The sequence below is a fragment of the Fusarium phalaenopsidis genome (assembly GCF_050370095.1).
Source record: "Fusarium phalaenopsidis strain FUZ10S chromosome Unknown contig_32278, whole genome shotgun sequence".
NCBI classification, from domain to species: Eukaryota; Fungi; Ascomycota; class Sordariomycetes; order Hypocreales; family Nectriaceae; genus Fusarium; species Fusarium phalaenopsidis.
Window position 1 is genome coordinate 167,577 of NW_028145417.1, and position 15,594 is coordinate 183,170.

General features: G+C 50.7%; 7 protein-coding genes and 1 non-coding gene across 8 annotated transcripts; 4 read left to right on the forward strand and 4 right to left on the reverse strand.

Moving 5' to 3' along the window:
- Positions 1-378: 378 nt before the first annotated feature.
- Positions 379-1,765, forward strand: LRP88_00648 (uncharacterized protein; the record flags this gene model as incomplete). The annotated part of the gene is made up of 3 exons (XM_083237355.1): positions 379-678; positions 741-1,217; positions 1,271-1,765. 3 exons carry the CDS (start codon positions 379-381, stop codon positions 1,763-1,765), a joined length of 1,272 nt encoding a protein of 423 aa, XP_083105860.1.
- Positions 1,766-2,147: 382 nt separating this feature from the next.
- Positions 2,148-4,355, reverse strand: LRP88_00649 (uncharacterized protein; the record flags this gene model as incomplete). Its single annotated transcript, XM_083237356.1, has 1 exon — positions 2,148-4,355. One exon carries the CDS (start codon positions 4,353-4,355, stop codon positions 2,148-2,150), a length of 2,208 nt encoding a protein of 735 aa, XP_083105861.1.
- A 634-nt stretch (positions 4,356-4,989) lies between these two features.
- LRP88_00650 (ergosterol biosynthesis ERG4/ERG24) lies at positions 4,990-6,539 on the reverse strand (the record flags this gene model as incomplete). The annotated part of the gene is made up of 3 exons (XM_083237357.1): positions 4,990-6,086; positions 6,149-6,456; positions 6,514-6,539. 3 exons carry the CDS (start codon positions 6,537-6,539, stop codon positions 4,990-4,992), a joined length of 1,431 nt encoding a protein of 476 aa, XP_083105862.1.
- A 485-nt stretch (positions 6,540-7,024) lies between these two features.
- LRP88_00651 (RmlC-like cupin domain-containing protein) lies at positions 7,025-8,664 on the reverse strand (the record flags this gene model as incomplete). Its single annotated transcript, XM_083237358.1, has 5 exons — positions 7,025-7,240; positions 7,293-7,455; positions 7,513-8,171; positions 8,220-8,306; positions 8,368-8,664. 5 exons carry the CDS (start codon positions 8,662-8,664, stop codon positions 7,025-7,027), a joined length of 1,422 nt encoding a protein of 473 aa, XP_083105863.1.
- Positions 8,665-11,443: 2,779 nt separating this feature from the next.
- LRP88_00652 (carotenoid oxygenase) lies at positions 11,444-13,170 on the forward strand (the record flags this gene model as incomplete). Its single annotated transcript, XM_083237359.1, has 2 exons — positions 11,444-12,368; positions 12,419-13,170. 2 exons carry the CDS (start codon positions 11,444-11,446, stop codon positions 13,168-13,170), a joined length of 1,677 nt encoding a protein of 558 aa, XP_083105864.1.
- A 369-nt stretch (positions 13,171-13,539) lies between these two features.
- On the forward strand, positions 13,540-14,424 carry LRP88_00653 (SnoaL-like domain-containing protein; the record flags this gene model as incomplete). Its single annotated transcript, XM_083237360.1, has 3 exons — positions 13,540-13,609; positions 13,663-13,734; positions 13,784-14,424. The coding sequence occupies 3 exons, from the start codon at positions 13,540-13,542 to the stop codon at positions 14,422-14,424; spliced, it is 783 nt and encodes a 260-aa protein (XP_083105865.1).
- Positions 14,425-14,594: 170 nt separating this feature from the next.
- On the forward strand, positions 14,595-14,707 carry LRP88_00654. Its single transcript, XR_014475135.1, has one exon. It is a non-coding gene; the product is annotated as a 5S ribosomal RNA (ribosomal RNA).
- A 165-nt stretch (positions 14,708-14,872) lies between these two features.
- Positions 14,873-15,243, reverse strand: LRP88_00655 (uncharacterized protein; the record flags this gene model as incomplete). Its single annotated transcript, XM_083237361.1, has 2 exons — positions 14,873-15,060; positions 15,129-15,243. The coding sequence occupies 2 exons, from the start codon at positions 15,241-15,243 to the stop codon at positions 14,873-14,875; spliced, it is 303 nt and encodes a 100-aa protein (XP_083105866.1).
- Between the last annotated feature and the right edge of the window lie 351 nt (positions 15,244-15,594).

Consider the following 15,594-nt stretch of genomic DNA (forward strand, 5'->3'; position numbering starts at 1 on the left):
CTAGGCAACAGAGGCAACAACAGCCTCGAGCTAAGAAAGGGCGTGACACCGCACCCTAGGCGAGGAGTCACTTTCAGGGGCGAGATAGTACGCTTATGCTATACTTTTGCGGAGATAATTGTAAAAACCGACAGTTTATGGATCACGGCTTCTTATAGCTGAAGGTTATTAAGCGCAAGGCACAGTAGAGTTGGTTATAAGGGTAGGCAGCAAGCACTTAATAAGCCACTGTGACTGGGCTGTGCATTGCTCAGCCCCGCACGTGGTGGATGTCACAACTCCCCCACCTTGTCCCTGTCAGATAGATAAAGCATCTCAACTCTTTCAACCCCGTCCCCAGCGCCCATCGCAAAGAAAAAACAAGACGCTGTAGTAGCCATGGGGGAACGTATCATCATTCTCTACAATGACTCGATCGACTCTGATAACTGGGCTGCCCAGAGAGCTGTCATCAGAGCCACGTCCAGGGAGTCCAATACGCGCATCATCTGGATTTTTGAGCCTCGTCAGGTATCCCTGGGCTTGAACAAGTCAGCTGAGCAGCAGAGCCGTTGTTTAAAGCTCATCATCAAGCATTTCCCAGATCATGGAAAGCCCTTCAAGGTGCTTCTCGGTGGTCTTTTGACTGAAAAGGATGTACAAAGCGTCCCAGAACTGAGCGAAGAGGACAAAGAAACTGTGAGTGAGGAGTTTGTTGGATGGCGCAAATATTGAGGCTGACATGAATTTTTCTACCACAGCTTCGCTTAGCCATCAAGCCTGATTACGGGCCCAAAGAAGATGCATTCTTACACAGAGAACTTGTCGCTTGGGATCACGCAGCGGCGCTAAATGAATGGCTTCACGCTCCTGTCGAAGTTTTCATTGATCTCGACAGCTTTGAAGAAGTCCACAACCCAGTGAATCTCTTCTTCCACCGACAAGAAGAGCTGGTCGCTCGCAGCGAAAAGGAACTTCTTCGCTATGGAAACATCATGGATGAGCCACTACCGCAGCGACTGGACAGCCTCAGAGAGTGGTATAAGACCTGCACAAAGGCAGCGGAGAAGGAAATTGGAGGCGTCGGAAACTCAGTTAAGCAACTCGAGATTGATTCACTCTGTGAAACCATCAAATCTGCAGAGAGCGTGCTATTCCTCGGTGGCGCGTCTCTTGGAATTCTCCAGCGGTTCATCGACAAAGGCGTCGCTGATAAGGTCAAATGCCATCTGCAAATTGTTAGTACCCCGAGAGTCGTTTCTGCCAAGCACCTTCTAATTATTGTATACAGGGAACATGCGACCTTGCTCTCAACCTATTTCCCAACCAGTTCAACATTGCCCTGAACCCCAAAGCGGCTGAATTCGTCTTCGAGCACTTTCGCGACTTTGCCGACTTTGTGGTAGTCCCATCGCATAGCGCACAAAATGCACAGTACTCTCTCGTCGGACTCAAGAAAGAAGGCGGCCCAACGATGGAAAGGAGATGTCTCGGCTTCAACTGCGGCGAAGAGCCCCTCAAGATGGCGAGAAACCAAGTATCACTGGATAAGAACTACGCAGACAGAAAAGCCCCCATGTCAGACCTGACAGCATTTCTATATGCCCTTAAGCCCGGATTCGGCGACGCAAAACAGGGCTACGTCCAAGTTGAAAACCAAAAGGGCACACTCATCTTCAGGAGGAGTGACTCGGGCATCAAGATGTACGACCTAGAGGCGCCGATCAAGTTTGAAGCGGACGAGGTTGTCGCTCTGCTGGACTCGCTGGAAAAGGAGAACGCCTAGGATAACATTGGCTGGGAAATGAAATTTTTGGTACCCGTCTTGTAATGATTCGATGAATTATCGCGTAAGTTAGACAAATGGGGTAGTGCGTAACTTCTTCTTTCCTTGTATCTACTTGACTTTTATTGTCCTGGGCCATTTCTGTCTTGCTCGGTCTGCTAAGCTTTCTGCTGCGGAATGGGAAATGCTTTATACCCATATAGCTAATTTCAGCTTGTTTCACGTTACTGCCGCTAGAACGGTTGTTATTTCCGGGCGTGACAGCATGATGACCTCGATGGGTAGCCTCAAACGGACATTCAGTCATGTGCTCATGTGCTCATGTGCTCATATGCTATGAAACGACATGGCGAGTAATCTACGGTTCTACCCCCATCTACCTTCATTCCGCCAAAGAACTATCCCTCTTCACAGCAAGGAAACTCAAACTCCACAGTTGTCGGATATTGCTCTCCGTCCCCGAGGTCAGGGCACCCAAGGGCGAGAACTTGTAGCCTCCGTTGCTGTACGTCCAGCTCCACACTTCAGACTGTAACTGGTCTGAGTTGCCTTCGATGAGATCCCAAAGGTAATTGTATGCACTCCTCAAAGCATTGTAAACTCCTTCGTCCCGGCAGAATGAGGGAACGTGACGGATGGGACAAGGGGCACGCTTCGCATGGCATGCGAGGCACCTTTGTAGCTGTCTTTCTAAACCCTTTGCCATCAGTGCTAGTTGCCAACCCCAGATGACTGTTCCATGGTACGCCGAGTTGGTGAAAATGCCAATCAAGTCGTCATCGCCGGAAAGAGCTGGGTTCGCAACAACTGCTCCCACTGGAGTGCTCAGGCCAGCAGGGAAGGGTCGAAGTATCGCATTGGCAGTTGCGTTGATAAAGGTTGTCAGCTGCTCATCATCTTTAGAGTCGAGTAGGATGAGCCGGAATGCTGTGTCTGTATGGGTGACAATAATCTTATCCGGGGAGTCGACAGTTTTAATGGCGAGGGCATAATCAACGACCTTTCCAGCGGATGAGTATTTATGAAGGGAATCAGCGTGAGTCGGACCATCATAGAAATTATTCTTGCTCGTGTATTCTTCGAGAAGAGACACAGCCTTATCAGTGGTAATGTTGTACTGGAAAAACGGCAGAGTCTTGTCCTCCCACCCCTTGGCTCGCTTGGCAGCAGCATCTTTCCATGTCCTGGTGTCGGCGTTATCAGGATACACGCCTGGCATGCCTGCCAACTCAGAGATGGCGTATAGTGCTGCTGGCACCAGTGCGCAGTTAACATCAAAGGGGATTCGAGCATTCCCCAGACCGGACGGGGAATCTCTCCACTGTCCAGTACCCTCATTGTCTTTGAGCTGGATTAGGTTCTTGATAGATGGGTCCTTCTCGAAAGCTTCGGTTGCCTTCATTATCTTTTGTGCGCCGATGTAGCTGAGGTCTCTCCAGGTCAAGTCCCGATTCTGGGCGTTCACTTTGCCTGCTTTGGTGTCTAGCAACGGTTTGACTCTATCGTATGAGGTGTTAAAGTACCTCGCCATCAGAATAGGCAGGAAATAATCTGTATCGACCATGTGATAGTCAAAAACAGCATCGGTCGAAACAATGTTTTTCTGCAGGTTCTGAAACGTCGCATAGTCGCCGATGCTCTCCTCATGGCATACTGAGCCATCCTCGCGGTTGATACGTTCCAACACGGCTCCAATGACGGCCTCCATGGCGGAACTATTGCCGGTGCTAAGCACAGGTTCCAGAAGAATGGCTGCAATCATGCTGTCCCGACCAAAGTAGGTCAGGAACCTCCAACCACCGGCGAGAAGCTTCTCAGTGTACGAGAAGAAGGATAGAGACTGGACCTGTGATGGGTCTTCCTCAATCAGAGATTGAGACTCCTTGTTCAAAACCTTCTGGGGGCTCAGCTGCTCCATCTGAGGGTAGTTGAAGGAGGCAGAGAATCGGTAAAGCCCTGGTTCAAAACGCGCCGTCTTGTCGTGTACCTCAACGTTGCCCTTCGAGCCCTCCCAAGGCTCGAGCGACAGGGCTGTGGTCGTCGTGTTGTCCAGCCAGAGCCGAGAGAACTGAACACCATTCTCCTTCACCTTGGTGACTTTGATGGCATCTTGGAAGAGCGGGTTGAGGTTGCCCCCTTCGGTGTAATCTCGAATGGTCCTGACGCTCCCGAGAATAGCCAGTGTGAGGTTTGCCGAGGAGTTGAGTGAAAGGACACCTTCAACACCCACAAAGGGGTACTCAGGCTTCTCATTCACCTGATGCACGGAAGCCAAGGGCGTCCCAAGGGTAGAGTTGACGAGCTCCATAGCTAGATTGCCCTTCTCACCGTTTTGGGGCTCGAAGAAGGTGCACATTCCACTATTTCCAGCAGGCCATGCCACAATAAGCCGTGGGGTGGTGATGGAGAGGTCGCTGCCTGACACTGGACTGGTGACAACGACCTGCGCATCAACATTGCAGTCTGAGAAGAAGAAGTTTTCGTATGGAGGGTCGCTAAGGTGCTGGCTTGTGACTGGGCACGAGTCCTTGTCGCCGGCAACGAGTGCGGAGAAGAGTGTGAGCCACGACGCTCTGTAGAAGAGTCGCATAGTGAACCGCTGTCACGCGAAGTCGCTCAAGCTGCACGATTCAAATGTCCCCTTTGAGTTGCTTGCTGAAATGGAGATTATAAATACCGAATTTGTTGGTCCCTGAGTCAGCGTCATCATGCATACGGTTGTGATCCTTTGACCGTTTAGGCTGGATATCGCGACCTTGATCAATCTGCTGTCCAATCAGCCGTCTTCCTGCTCCACAGCCCATTTTCGATCTGCACGGATATGACACTGGCTGTGGCTGGGGTCTGTTCACGATTGGATAGAGGGGTCTACGCTTTCAATAGCAAGGTTTCGTTGCCTTCATCTTAAGCTGGGTCATGCGGCATAAAACGTAGATCCAGTTTCTCCATCATAGTGATTTTGACCATCTTATGGTCTTTTTTTAGTATTGAAAGTCAGCCGGGAAGGGCTATCCTAGACACCGTACATTTGCAATAGCAGGTTTTAATGTACTCTTGATTGAAAGTCCCTCGCGAGTCATCACAGTCGCTCAGTCACTGCCTAGCGCAGCTTCTAAGGGAAACGGAAATCTAATCCGTCACAGCGTCTGAACCCGCTTCATCTCGCCCTTCTTTTTACTCCATGACAATAACAAAGCTCATGACCAACTAAGTAGTTGACAAGTCTAGTACACTCCAGGCAGAATCCTCCACTTGACAGTCTTCTTGTACTGGACCCAGTCGTCCCCATACTTCTCGGCGCAGGCAGCATCATCTCTGCCCTCGCGATGGATGAGCATGAAGGCGAACCATGCCGAGTAAAAGTAAGTGAAGAGCATTCCCCATCCCGCCACGCCTTCCTGGGTCACGACTCTGCCATCAAGCATCTTGGTGATGCCAACGCCTGTGACAGCGCTGCCAGCTGGGAGAATAACGTACCCAGCGATTCCGGTGGGCAAGGAGAAGGGCAGAGACTGCAACCAGTCACCAAAGTAGTTGATGTGGCGGGCCATGCCCCACCAACCGCCAGTGAGCAACCTGGTACCTCTCTTGGTCTGGATGTAGGTCATGTTGGCAAAGGCTGGGTGATCAGGGTTGGTGCGGAAGAGGTTCTTCTGGGAATTGGAAGCTCGGAATATGTACAAGCCCACGGAGAAAACGGTAGCGATGGCGGCAAAGTTGAGCCATCCCAGGTGAACCGGGTAGACGGAGAGGTAACGACATTGAGTGGAGTAGAGAAAGGGGACCCAGACGATATCGCCAAAGCTGAGCATGAAGCCCAGTCCATCGGTGGTGATATCCATCATGCCCAAGAGTCCAGACTCGGCGTATTGGCCCTCAAGCACGTAGTAAGACTGAACCAGGGCGATGACGATGATGCTGTCGGAGATGTATCCGTAGGTGCGGTACTGCTTGGCAATGTATGCAAGATCAAGCAAAGCCCACCCGGTAAGGCCAGGGCGCATCTCGAGCCATGCCTTCAGGTCGACCTCTCCAAAGAAAGGGAAGGTGATGCGGGGGTTGAGCTCGCGACCGATAAAGAAGTCGTAGATGAGGTTACCGGTATGTCCGCCCTTGGCAAGCTCACGCATCTCAGGATTGCCCTTCTTGACGTTGAAACTGTCGACGTAGACATAGATGGAGATGATAAAGGACAAGATGATGTTCGCATTGAGGAGTTGCAGGTAGTTGTCGGTGATGAAGGTCCAGACGGGAAACTCGGCGCCGTAGATGATGGTACCGACGGCACAAGCGGCCAGTTGAACGACAGTAGAGGAGAAGGCTGTGAGTGATGGTATGTGAGCTGTGACTTGCAACGATGTTATTCAGACGAATCAGACATACCATTGAACCGATACTCAAGAGGACGACCAGACTCGCGCAACTTGGTACCATAGACTTGCTTGGCTGGCAGCACCCGGTAAAGGAACAGACTCAAGAGGTAGTAGGCGGCCAGCCAGCCCGAAGCCTTCCAGCTGCAAAAGCCCCAGATGCCATCCTCTGGCCAGGGGATTTGGTCCCTCAGCTTCTCCCAGGTCAGAGTGCGAGGGTCCAGGAGGGCAGGCGCCGGACATCCCGAGACGTCGTTGCAGCCCAGGAAGAGGACGCTCATCAACACGGGGAGACCAAAGACGATGCCGGTGGCGCCCAAGCTGTTGAGAACAAGTTAAGATCAAATAAGCGAGAGATCGGGATGAAGATGTACTCACGGGCCGCCGAACTCGTAGGTGGTCATGTTAGGCAGTCAGACCGTGATCACGAGAGTTATCGACGCCAAAGGGAGGGGTTTCGAAGAGTGCTGGATCGATTTCCAACAAGCGAGGGACTGACGATGTGATATTGAGGGACTTAATCAACATGGGATCAAAGAAACAAGTGTCAAGGGAATTTATGCTTGATCCTTCTCTTCTTTGTTCGGCCGGGACCTAAAGCCAAGCCAAAATCGGCCCATGGAGTTGGCATCGGAACGACATCTCCCGGCCCACAATTAATCTGCCTCGTATTCGTTCCCCGCGATGTCACCGCTAAAGGCATTGCTCTGATTGGCGGTGACCCGCGTCCCCTGTAGCATCCACTACGGCTCGCTAACGTTCCAGTGCCTATTGGCGCGGAGACGAGCATGAAAGGTGTCGGGTAGGAGAAGATGACAGGATTTGGCGAGCTTGTACGTGGCTTCAACGTTATTTCCTTACAATTAGAATACAGAGCTATCAGATACGACTATTTACCGCCTAGTATCCCGTCAATTTCCTCCTTGTGTGACGAAAAGTTGTCGACCAAGTTGTCCCACATCTTGGGCTCGTGCTCATGCTTCTTGTCGCTGTTCCACGCCCATTCAGTGATTGTAAACTGCCGGCAACTCTCAAACATGAAGGCGATAGCACCCTTGGAAATCTGCATCTCAGGTGGTGGTTGAGCTGAAGCAGCCTTAAACTCCTGTAGAAGGTTAGAAATTCAGTTGGAACTTGATTTGATAGTCAAGACTCACCTCGTAGGCCACACCGTGAGGCACAAAGCCCGTCTCGAGCGATACACCGCCAGGCTGGAACTCGTCAGAACGTCCCGCATACTCGCCATAAATCAGACCCATCAGCTCCGAAGCTGCGTTTCGATGGTAGTAGGGAGGTCTGTAGGTATGTGAGGCGACGTCCCTAAGTGACTCCATGTTAGCATCAGCTATTAAACAGACGGGTCAGAAGTAAACTTACCATCGAGGGCTGAAGATCAAGAAATCCAGAAGAGGTGCTTGAGGATCCCGCGACTTGGCAGTCAGAACGCAAAAGATGGAAGGATCAATATGGTCGACAGAGATGGATCCAACGTTGATGAACTTTGTCAGATCATACTTGTACGGCACGTAGTTTCCATGCCAAGCAATGACATCAAAGGGGCAGTGGTTCTGCGTGCTCTTGAAGAACTGTCCGCCTAGCTTGTAAACGATCTCCCAAGGGTCGTTCTGGGTCACGTTGTACTTGGCCTTGGGATGCAAAAAGTCTCGAGCGTTGGCCATGCCGTTGGATCCAAGGGGTCCGAGTTCAGGAAGCTCAAAGTTTGACCCCCAGATTTCGAGTATGTAGCCCCTGGTTGGACCCTCAACTGAGACCTTGAATCGTTGTCCGCGCTGGATGACGCAGATCTCACCGGGCTGAACATACAGGGGTCCGAATTCGGTCTGAATGTCCAAGGCACCTTGTTGGGGGACGATCAAGAAGTCTCCATCAGAGTTGACAAAAGCACGGTTCTCCATGCTCTTGGTTGCGGTGAAGGTGTGTGTCGCCAGACCTTCCCTGAGAGTGGGATCACCAGAGCCAGCGATTGTGCGAATTCCAGACACGAAATCAGCACCATCGACAATGTCAAAGGGGAGCTTTGAAAGTTAGCTTTGGACCTCCAACAGAACTGGACAGCTACTTACCCAGGCAAGCTGTGTTGGTGACACCTTGACCTTGGGGTTCAAAGGCAAGAAGCAGCTCTCCGTTCCCTCAACCTGTGGCAGATCTGTCTATACCAGGCGCAAGGAAGTGGTCAGCACGAGGATACTTCGTATGACGATTTCAACTTACGAATCCCTGGTGAGCCACCGCTGGTCGCGCTCGGTAGAGCCATGAGTTCTTGTTTGCATGTCGAGCAGCGCCAAAGGAAGTTGTGAGTTGTTCGGCGTAGAGACCGAATCTCACCACACGAGGGCTGTTCTGGCCTTGCGGGATGGTTCCGGGAATAGCTTCAGATTCAAAATGGTTGTTGAATCCAGCCTGGTACTCATAAGGATCATTCTTCCTCGTCGCAAAGGAAGGGATAGAACCATCCTTCTGAGTCTCAGCCCAGTGAAAAATGTTTTGATAGTCGTACTTCTCGGCCATTGTGAAAGCTATTTAGCCGGTCTTCTGGGATAGATCGGTGTATGTCGTCTGAGTAGAAGCAACCGGAATATGACATCGTCACGCTACCCTCCTCATATACCAACATCCTGCTAACCCAAGCCGTGCTTACCATTCAATCAGTCAGATTGGATTATCCACCAGGGGCGGGGTATAATGCGGGGTGCATCGTTCGGAAGATTCGTCGGTAGATTGCATCCGACCGCGCATTCTTGGAGTTTTGCTCATTGCCATACGGAAGATGGGATCGGGTCTTGCCTGATTCAGCAGAAATGATGCATTTTCATTCTACTCATTCTTTGGAGCTTTGATAACGACCAAGACTTGGGAAAATTGCTTCAAATGCCTGGGTACTTTGGTCTGACGAGACGGTGAGAGACCAAGATCTGCAAGTCCCGTAAGCGGCCCTCTGTGACACCACGTAATACCGCATGGGGCCTCGGCAATTGACTCGACTCCATTATTGCGACCCAAGAGAAACTTTAACGAGAGCGAAACACGATTTCATTGCTCGCCTTGAGCGTTTTCCTTTCTGGCACAGCCACCATGACAGACTCTCTTGTTACACTCCAGACGTCATCTAGCACCATTCAAGGGGTCCAAGACGAGCGGTTTGGGCGACCCGTCTGGCATTTTCGGGGCATTCCATATGGCTGCATTCCGAAGAGATTCCACAAACCGGAATATGATGCGCTCCCAAGGGAACTAGATGCGACGAGATTTGGGTAATTGATGAATTTCGGCCAGTTTGTTTCTCAGTTCAGCTAATTCCCGCACCTGTGATTTAGTCCGCAATGCCCTCAGCCAAAGGTCGACGTTGGCCACCTACTTCGTCTGCCTCGAAATTTGGAGAGTCCAACCATTGAAGAAGACGAATTCAACTGTTTAAACTTGAACATCTCTCGCCCAAAAGGCGCAGACATAAAAGGCAAAGGGCTTCTACCAGTGCTCGTATGGATTCATGGTATTGCTTCTGGCCCCAAGACATGGATTCAGGGCTGATACAGTTCCAGGCGGCTCTCAATGTGTGACATTTGCATCAGCTGCGAGTCCAGTTTGCGGTGGGCAGATCTCTTCTAGCAGTCTTGTTTAAGCATTAAACTGATTTGTGCACTGAGATCCCACAAGGTTTGTGGCCGAATCAGTCAACAGCGATAAGCCCATCATCGTTGTCACCTTCAACTACCGCCTCAACATATTTGCCTTTGGCGATGGCGTAGGAGAAAGAAACCTCGCCCTCCAAGACCAAAGGCTGGCTCTTCAATGGGTATCGGATAACATCCGAGACTTTGGCGGCGATCCGGTCAGTAAACAGGCCCCTTGCTCGTAACAGTGCTCTCCGAGGCTAAAGCTGTTCCCAGGAGAAAATTACACTTGCTGGTGAAAGCGCAGGTGCTGTGTATGTGCACGCTCATATCTTATCCAAGACGGCCCCGAAATGCGTCCGCCAGGCCATATTGGCATCGGGGTCTCTTCATTTGTCGCCTCCCCAACCGCTGGAAGTTGGCCAGGGTCTTCTGAAGCGGATAAAAACTGAACTACAGGCCAGGGGGGACACAATACAAAATGGTAGTGCAGATTCGTTAGTTCAGGCATTGATCAACTGCGGAGTAGCCTCCATGTGGCTTCAGGAAGAGCCCGACCTCAATGGTTGGGAGAACAGAACGGAAAACGTCGATGGAATTATGATATCCGATGTGGAATACGAGGTTGGTTCGCCGCTACGAGATCGAGAAGTTGTTGCTGACTTGATGAACACAGTCTGCTATATGGAGGAGCGGCGTTGATCTCTTAAAGCCAGGCGAGATTCTTGAAATCATACGTGCTTGTCACCAAGGCTCCTCTAAACTTGAGGAACTTTACCACATATACCCAGAGCGACCGACCGCCTCTAGACTAGGGGTCCTCGATCTTATCAACGACACAAGATTCGCCCTCCCCGCATTAGAGATTAGCAACACATGGCGCAAAAACAACAAGAGGGTTTACCAGTACATAATAGATGAAGCCAACCCGTGGCAAGCATCTAGTCGCGCTCATCACGCCGTGGATCTCATCTTTTTATTTGGTGGAATCGATCTTTCTTTCAATCCTGGAGCTGACAGAGTTGGGAAAGAGATGCGCCAAGGGTGGTTGACGTTCATGTACGGCGGCAGTCCATGGTCAGAATCATCTATCCAGGCATTTGGACCTTACGGAGCTGTGGAAGAGCTTGACATGGCGAGGTACAGGGCAAGGCGCAGAGTTCATTGCTTCGACTACTTGCGGACAATGGGGGCTGCGCAGTGTCGGTTGTTGAGTGGTAGACTTGGTGCTGGCAGAGTCAGTTTGTTGAATTGATTTATAGTCTGGTACTATCTCCACGCAAGTTTCGAATGACAGTCCAGATTCCCCTGGCGTCGTTGTTCTGCGGAATATGAAGAATGGATGGTAGCTCAATGTGACGCAAATCATGATCAACGACTTTCAAGAACACCTCTGTCAACTCAAAGATTACTGTGAATTACAACCCCTCTTTCAACAACTGACTATGGTCCTGGAAAGTAGGATTGAGTCCTGGCCCCTTGTGATGACACGTCGCCAGCATACCTCCGATGGTGCCGAGAAGAGCCGGGTAAGAATATCTCTTGATAAAGTCGCGTACTCTTCGGCCAGGATATCTATGGACGAATCACAACCTCTCTAAAAGCAACAATCGCTTTGCAAACACATCCAATTCTGTATCACGACTCCACTGGGATAGTCATTCCTATTCGCCATCATGGCTGCACCCATTTCAAGCCCTCAATGTGTACCTTCATCTGATACTGATGTTGGGTACGCTGATGGAAAGAGAGTGGGCGATACTATCAAGTATCCAGATACGCCCTTCTTCCGAGGACCTCTTCAGCCATCCAGACTTGAATGCGATGTGGTGGAACTCGAGATCTCCGGCAACCTCCCCAAGGACATCAACGGCACCTTCTTTCGCGTTCAGCCTGATCCCAGGTTTCCTCCTGTGTACGAGGAAGATGTCAACTTCAGCGGTGACGGAATGGTCAGCGCAATTCAGTTCCGCAATGGCCATGTCGACTTTAAGCAACGCTACGTGAGAACCGACAGATTCAACGCCGAAGACAAACATCGAAAGGCCATGTTTGGAAGGTACCGCAATCCGTACACCGACAACGAGATGGTCAAAGGGATCATTCGAACTGTTTCCAACACCAATGTGTACTTCTGGCGCGGTACGCTCCTGGCCTCGAAAGAAGACGGACCTCCCTTTGCAATGGACCCAGCTACCCTTGAAACTCTTGGCCGATACGACTTTGAAGGCCAGATGAAAGCCCCTTGCTTTACGGCGCATCCAAAGATTGACCCGGACACTGGGGAAATGGTTGCTTTTGCATACGAAGCTGGAGGCAACGGTCACGACGCCTCTTGCGACATTGCAGTGTGGACTTTCGAGCCCGAACATGGGAAACTGACGCATGAGCGCTGGTACAAAGCTCCATTTTGCGGCATGATCCACGACGCTGCTTTGACCAAGAATTACTTGATCTTGCCCATGACTCCTCTAAAGTGCGAGTTAGATCGCCTGAAGAAGGGTGGCAATCATTGGGCATGGGACCCGAACGAGGACCAATACTATGGAATTGTGCCTCGAAAAGGTGACGAGGATATCATCTGGTTGCGAGCAGACAACGGTAAGTGTCCCTTTTCTCAGTATCCTGCCTCACTTATTGACAGGAGCTAGGCTTTCATGGGCATGTTGTTGGAGCATACGAAGATGAAAACGGTCACATCGTCTGCGACCTGACCGTGGCCGACGGCAATGTCTTCTTTTGGTGGCCCCCAGATGAAGCAGCGGCTGGGCCTCATTCTATGCAAGCCAAGGCACGACAGAAGCTGATTTCGGACACTTTTCGCTGGGTATTTGACCCAAAGAGCAAGACAAACACAAGAGTGACACCGTTCAAGAAGTATGGAACCAACGGAGAGTTTTCAAAGCAAGACGAACGCTTTCTTACAAAGCCCTACAATCACTTCTGGCAGCTACAGATGGATCCAACACGTCCCTACGATATTCAACGCTGTGGACCACCAGCTGGTGGACTATGGAACGTCCTTGGCCACTACAACTGGGAGACAGAGATCAAGGACGTTTACTTTGCAGGTCCAACTTGTACCTTTCAAGAACCCGTCTTTATCCCCAGAGAAGGATCCAAGGGTGAAGGAGATGGGTACCTGGTCGCAATTCTCAACCACCTGGATGTTCAAAGAAACGACATTCTGGTGTTTGACGCATTGAACCTGTCGCAGGGCCCCCTCGCGGTGGTGCATCTGCCACTTCGGCTTCGGATGGGACTTCATGGAAATTTTGTGGATCAGCGGGAGATTGAAGAATGGGAGAAACGGAGGAGTCAGATGGGAGATGTTGGGCCGGCAAAGATTGCGACTGAGCCGCTGCCTTGGCAAGTTGCAGAGACGAGAGCCGAGAAACAGTGAGGGGCATGAGAGTGGGCATGGATAGCCAAGACACCTGGGTCTCGAACCACCAAATTATTGTCACGTTCGCTATTATCTAAATCAATTTACCGGGTCTTGAAACCGAATTAGGCATCCAAGGCGTGGCGTAGCTATCACATGGGAACTCCAATACTCCCGATTATCCCCTCCATCGCATCGGCTCCATCGACCCGATAACGACGGAAATAGCCTCGTCAGCCGCCGCATTCACGAATGACACCGAAGCGCGGGGTAGCGCCTTGGCAAGCGGGAAACCATCTTCCAAGAACCTGTATGAATAGCCGCTCCTCCACCGGACGAATTAGAGCAGACCTCAAACCCGTGACAAACACTTTACCAATCAATACAATGGCCGACGAAATCAGCGAGCTCAAGCGTACCGTGGAACTCCTTCGGAACGAGGTTACTCGGTTAAGTGGTAGGTTATAGTTACAGTGTGATGATGCGTACTGGCTGACAAGGTATTGCAAGACCAGGAAGAGATTCGAAAGCTGCAGTACAAATATGGATACTACTTGGACAAGTGTCTGTATGAGGAGGCAAGTGACCAATCGTCAGTGTTATAAACTCCTACTAATTGTGTAGGTGGTAGAGCTTTTCTCCACCAGCCCAGATGCCTACGTGCAGTTTCTAGGTGGACGGTACTTGACCAAAGAAGGAGTCAAGAGACTCTACGTTGATCGATTCGCCAAGGGCTTTGTTCAGAGAAATGGTCCTGTACACGGCTTCTTGCTTGATCATCCCCAGATGCAAGGAATCGTTGACGTTGAGTATGGCACAAGCTCAGACGGCATAGTTGCTCGAGCCAAGGGTCGTTTTCGCTCTCTGATGCAAGCTGGTGTCCACATTAGCCAGGCAGAGAAACATCCGCGAGGATTCTGTCAGTGGTTTGAAGGAGGCATCTACGAGAACGAGTATGTCAAGGAAGCCGATGGGAAGTGGCGCATTCTGCGTCTTCGATACTTTCCCTTCTGGCATGGAGATGTTGAAGACGGATGGTCAAAGAAGACATCTGGTTTCGTCCCATTCCCCAAGAAGACGTTTCCAGAGGATCCTACGGGACCGAACGAGGTTGTATCAGCTGATCAGCAGATGCTGTGGCCAGATACGAGGGTCGTGCCCTTCCATTATCAACATCCCATTACTGGACAGCAGGTCAAGGATGAGGATATGCAGGCTCCTGCTTTTGGAGAGGCGGCTAAGGATGCACTTCCTGCTTTGAAGCTAGAGTAGATATTTTATAGATATATTGTCTCAGATGAGCGCCGTATTGTTATCTATCTGATGTTCATACTGCCAACGCCCCGTTCTGTGATCATACAGTACCTATCGCCTATGCCACTATACCCCCATAGGCCATTCCGCCTAGGCATATGAACCACTTGACAAGCCTCCACTGCCACATACGACCATACCCACTGGAAAACTCAGGATCCCGTCTGATCTCCCATGTATAAGCCGGTGAGGGGTGGATTAGTAGTTGGATCGGTGACGACCAACGAATCCCCACTGTTGTGTGTTTTTTTTTTGTTGATCTTATGAGGTCTCATTCCTTTTATTTATCGTATTCTTCAAAAAAATAATCATGTATTATCTTGAACACGCCCTAGCGAAACGATTCAACCGTGACATGAACGCCGAACACTCTCCCTCAACTGTGACCCATCCAGTTCCGTCTCATCTAGCAGTAGTCATCTTTACCCGCGCCGCCATCGTTGCAGAACCTGTCACAATGGCTGATATATCGAATCCACCCATGGCCACCTTCGCCGCACTTGAAAAGACCATGGTAGATGTCGTACTCTTCACTAGGGTCGCTAGGGTCTCCAACTCTCGCAAGTTCCGCGATGATCTCAGCCTTGTAGTTACCTACGTCTCAAAAGTCAGAATTAGAGCTGACTTTGGTGAAGTTCCAAGGCAGCTGGGGCCAATCTTACCTCGCCTCAACAGGTTGTAACCGCAGTAGACCAGGCCGTCGGTACAGGCTGCGGCGGCTGCAAGAATTGGGAAGGAAATTGCAAAAGCAATGGTGAGGGCAATGAGCTTGACCATTTTGAGAACGTATAATCGAGAACAAATTAGAATACGGAGTTTTTAAGCTCGATATGATAGAGAAGTGTTGACTTGTTGAGAAATCCCACTTATCCAGGCCGTTGCATTTTTATATGCTGCCCTGAAAGCACGGTTCTGCCAGCAACACACCTAGTTAGCCTATGTGCCTTGGCTCTCTCTCAGTGCCGGCATTGGCGTATATCTTGCATATCATCGGGGTTCGCCGTCGGCGATATCCTGTTCGCCGATTACCTTCCCGCTGACTGGCGTTCAAGACCTGCGCACACAAGCAGTCAGCCCCAGTCGGAGGTCAGATTGGACCCATGATAGGTCAATGAAACACTAAATCAC